At 44.4% G+C, this 5,000-nt stretch overlaps 1 protein-coding gene across 1 annotated transcript in view; it reads left to right on the forward strand.

The window, feature by feature from the left end:
* The first annotated feature begins 3,630 nt into the window (after positions 1 to 3,630).
* The window catches only part of LOC134439896 (SH2 domain-containing adapter protein F-like), a 219,998-nt gene continuing 218,628 nt past the window's right edge, over positions 3,631 to 5,000 (forward strand). Inside the window, exon 1 of the mRNA XM_063189807.1 lies at positions 3,631 to 3,772. Within this exon, the coding sequence (XP_063045877.1) occupies positions 3,631 to 3,772 (142 nt within the window). The remainder of the gene's footprint in view (positions 3,773 to 5,000) is intronic.

Raw genomic sequence — 5,000 nt, forward strand, 5'->3', positions numbered from 1 at the left:
AATGTACGTCCAATCCTTGCTATATAATGGCTCCTGTTGCCACAATTACAGTGATTTGAATGAGTGAAAACTAGATGTCACAGTAGATTAATTACTTAACTATTAGGTATGCTCAGCCAACTCTATTGTAAGGGTCCCAAACACCAATATCTATCGATTAATTAACCATTAGTTATCTGCAGCCAACTCTAATATAAGGGTCCCAAACACCAATATCTATCTATTAATTAACCATTAGTTATCCTCAGCCAACTCCAATATAAGGGTCCCAAAACCCAATATTTATGTATTAATTAACCATTAGTTATGCCTTACTTTTGTATTAAGTAAGTGTTAATTTTGGCCCTTAGTTAAGTACGACATGATAGCTACTTAACTATTAACTGTGCCATTACTTATCTATTAGTTAAATAATAATATGCAATTAACTTGTAACACAACGTAATATTTATCTAATAGTTAAGTAACTGCTTACTAATGCATTAATAACAATTAATATGTGTCTAATGTGGCATTAAGTAATGATTATTAACACTTACTTAAGTATTATTTTGTAGCTACTTTACGGTTAATTATGGCCCCTTATTTGGAAGTGTTACCGTTTTTTTTTTTTTGGCTATGCTGCATATGCATTCATGCTTTCACTTATAGATAAAGCCAAAAAAAGAAGCAACAAAAAAAGAAATATTTCTCTTATCAATGAAGCCAAAAAAGAAGTAAAGTGATGGGAAATATATCCTAAGTAGTAGAAGTGTCTTAATGAGTTGCACTCTGCTGGTAGCAAAATGAGTGGTCTCTCTCTCTCTCTCTCTCTCTCTCTCTCTCTCTCTCTCTCTCTCTCTCTCTCTCTCTCTCTCTCTCTCTCTCTCTCTCTCTCTCTCTCTCTCTCTCTCTCTCTCTCTCTCTCTCTCCAAGCCTTCCAGGCCAACTCTGCCCCTAATCCACAGCCAACACAACAGATGGACCCAACCGCTTCCATCTCTTTTTAATTTTCTATACAAAAAAGGAACGCTTGCAAGTCCATTAAAGCTTTGCACAAAAAAAACCTGAAGTGTGCTGATTTTCTCTCTTTTTGTAGCCTACAGGAATTTCCACTGAATCCTGATGAGCAGTGACCCTTCACCACTCCACTTATCTGTTTCATTTTCCCTTATTTTTGTGTTCCCTGCTACACACAGTTTTCATTAAAAACTCCTGAATACTTTATACTTAGCATACCTGTTGAATTAGTTTTCAGCCCTTATGAATGTGTGTAGCCTACGTGTGCCTACGTAGGGTCTTGTGAATCACTAAGACGAGGTTTACTCACTCCTTTTCCCATTCCTCTCCTCCCACTGGCTTTTGCTTTCTATCCGTTCTTTGGATCTTTCTTTTTTTAACACTTTATGACTCCTGTGTTTTTCCTTTTCTTTGTCACTCTTTTAGTCACTCGCTACCTGATTCATGTTGTGTGTGTGTGTGTGTGTGTGTGTGTGTGTGTGTGTGTGTGTGTGTGTGTGTGTGTGTGTGTGTGTGTGTGTGTGTGTGTGTGTGTGTGTGTGTGTGTGTGTGTGTGTGTGTGTGTGTGTGTGTGTGTGTGCTGTCCAATTCAATTTGGGAAACAGCTGGCAGCATCTGGACATTCCACAGCATACCCAGAGCAGAAAAAAAACAAAAACAATCTGGCAGGAATCTTCAGCAATACACTATGTCTCGCTGGATCTATCTCAAACACATTACTGTGTGAGTGTGAGTGTGAGTGTGAGTGTGAGTGTGAGTGTGAGTGTGAGTGTGAGTGTGTGTATAGGCGCGTGCGTGCGTGCGTGCGTGCGTGCGTGCGTGCGTGTGTGCGTGCGTGCGTGTGCGACCATACGTGTGTGCACATATTCATGGGGGCGTGAGTGTGGGAGTGATGTTTGATTGCTCTTCCATATACTGTACACTACAACTTCCATGTTGCTGTGCTGCGTTGGTGTCAAGGGATTATAACCCAGAGTGTGTGTGTGTGTTCATGCGTGCGTAAATGCGTGTGCACGTGGTCATGTGGGCGTGAGTGTGGGAGTTTGATTGCTCTTCCATATACTGTACACTACAACTTCCATGTTGCTGTGCTGCGTTGGTGTCAAGGGATTATTTCAGTGTTTCTGTGCTGTCAGGGGATTATAACCCAGAGTAGCCTATTCAGCCACTACGATCCATCATCCCAACCCCATGCTAACTGCTCTCCTCTAACAGCTAACAGCTCTCTGCTCCCATTTCCTCTTGGGTATCTGCTTCCAATGCAACAATACTCTACCACCACAATACATAGATGCTACTTCAGTGTGTGTGTGTGTGTGCATGTGTAACAAAAGCACTCCACCACTCAATGCTCGAACTCATGACCTCCCAGTCACAATTACAGGTACACGTACACTATATGTACAGTCAATCCGGAAAGCATTCACAGGGCTTCACTTTTTCAGCATTTTATTACGTCACAGCCTTATTCCAAATTGTATTCAATTCATCTCTGTCCTCAAAATGTAACATAAATACCCCCATTATGACCTTGTGAAAACAAGCAATAGTTCTTGACAGAGTGTTTGAAAAGGCCTCATTGATCCGTAAGTATTCACAGCCTTTGCTTAATACTTTGTAGAACCACCTTTGGCAGCAACTACATTCATTTTTTCAATTTTCGAAAAAAAAAAAAAGGGATTAAAAGGGAGGTCATCGGATTGACTGTACACTACCACTGAGCTAAAGATCTAGGGCAGTGGTTCCCAAACTTTTTTCCCTTCGCACCCCCTTTTACATTTCAGTGTGGTCTGTGCACCCCCTAAGCGAATGTTGCACAACCGCACATTTTGGGTAATCCTCTTTTCCGATAGACCTGACGTTGTTTCTGCCATCATTACAATGAAACTTGTTGCATGACAAGTCTAGAAGTTGTAAATTACAAAGACAGCTTGCAATGTTCATTAATTCTGTATAAAAAAACACACATTTCAGTCATTACTCTCTTCAGCTCGCGCACCCCCTTGTGGTAGGCCGCACACCCCCAGGGGTTAGGGTTAGTTTGGGAAACCCTGGTCTAGGCTGATAGTGCTACCGCACCTGTATGAGGCTTCGGGAGGGAGGTTTACTTACATTAATTCTGTATAAAAAAACACACATTTCAGTCATTACTCTCTTCAGCTCGCGCACCCCCTTGTGGTAGGCCGCACACCCCCAGGGGTTAGGGTTAGTTTGGGAAACCCTGGTCTAGGCTGATAGTGCTACCGCACCTGTATGAGGCTTCGGGAAGGACTATCATTCTTCCACAAGAACTCTGCATCTATTACATGTTCGTGTGTGTGTGTGTGTGTGAGTGTCATCAGAAAATAAAGTGTGGAGTTACTTGAGAAGGCCAGAGAACAGAACACTGAGATGAATGAAAAATATAGTTTTGTCTGCAAAAGGAACTATCTGTTTGTGGGTATGTCATACCGTGAGATTAGTTTTTTTGCGACGTGAAATTAAGCAATTTAAGAGAATTATTTTCTCATATCTGTCTCTCTCTGTCTCTTTCTGTCCTCTGCCCCCCCCTCTCTCTCTCTCTCTTTCTCTCTCTCTCTCTTTCTCTCTCTCTCTCTCTCTTTCTCTCTCTCCTCTCCTCCTCCACAGGTGATGATTGTAGAGGACTATGCGGATCCATTTGACGCGGAGCAGGGGGGAGGGACACCGGCCATCGTCACCATGGCAGCAGAGAAGGTGACGACAGAGAACGACGGCTACATGGAACCCTATGAGGCCCAGAAAATGATGGCAGGTAGGACACATATCAGCGTCGCGCAACACATGCTCTGAAACCTCTGTGCATTTTTGGTGGCATATGCCACCAGTGTGGCGTCAGGTAGGACACATTTCAGCGTTGCGCAGCACATGCTCTGGACCCTCTCTGTTTATGTGGCATATGCCTGTGTGGCGTCACCTGGCACTGAGTAGGTACCATATGGCTTGCCTGATTTTCATAGACTTCAGATCACTACCACAATTCTGGTGTGACCAGGACTATAACGATTAGCATTTCCATACAGGATGAACTTTGTTTCCATGGCCTGGTTAACCCGCCTCCCTCGGCTTGCTACTGGTTGAGGGCTGTGCCAAAGTTTAAACCAAACATTTCTTAGCCCAATAGAATGTCTCTGCTTAAACCACGTCACTGCCTTGAACTTGCCTCTACCCAGGACGTTTGGAAATGCTCTGTTGATTGGTTCCAGACAAAGGGGGGAGTTTCCCACTGTAGCGGGATTGCAAGCTTTTGGCCCCACTGTGTGTAGCTGAGCCGAAGGCGTTGCATCATCAGTAAGGGAGGAGCCCTGCTACCACTACGGCAGCGTACGACTTCTTTTTTTAAAGTGAAAGCCCATATGGAAACTCCAACTCCCATTGTCATTGTGACACAGCACTCCACAGCACACAAGTGAACACTGCACACTGCACACAACGAAATTGCATTTTATGCCTCACCCGTTCAAGGGGGCAGCCCTCAGTGGCGCCCCATGGGGGAGTGGGTGGGGGCGGTACCATGCTCAGGGTACCTCAGTCATGGAGGAGGATGGGGGGAGCACTGGTTATTTACTCCCCCCACCAACCAGGACGGGTCGGGAGTCGAACCGGCAACCCTCTTGGGGATGACAGTCTGACGCCCCTAACCGCTCAAACCATGACTGCTTGCTTGGTGGATTCCAATATGTGGACTCCCGTCCTCGGCCTGTTCTGCTTGTTTGCCCCCCTCGTGTTTCGCTGACGCCCCGTCTCCCGAGGAGCAAAACAATAAAGTTTGGGACATTGGAACATAAACAGGAATTAAACACAATCAACACATATCAGCAGTCCCAGGCTATGGGATAGAGGGGACTGCTGATGTTTGATGCGGTTTAAGTTTCCTGTCTATGTCCAATGTCCAATGTCCATTTGTCAATTTATTGTCATGTTGTTTTGGGTACAAGGATGTGTCTTAGAACAGATCCCTCCCCACAAAACCACACCCCCTT

Source organism: Engraulis encrasicolus, chromosome 23 (genome assembly GCF_034702125.1).
Source record: "Engraulis encrasicolus isolate BLACKSEA-1 chromosome 23, IST_EnEncr_1.0, whole genome shotgun sequence".
Classification (NCBI taxonomy): Eukaryota; Metazoa; Chordata; class Actinopteri; order Clupeiformes; family Engraulidae; genus Engraulis; species Engraulis encrasicolus.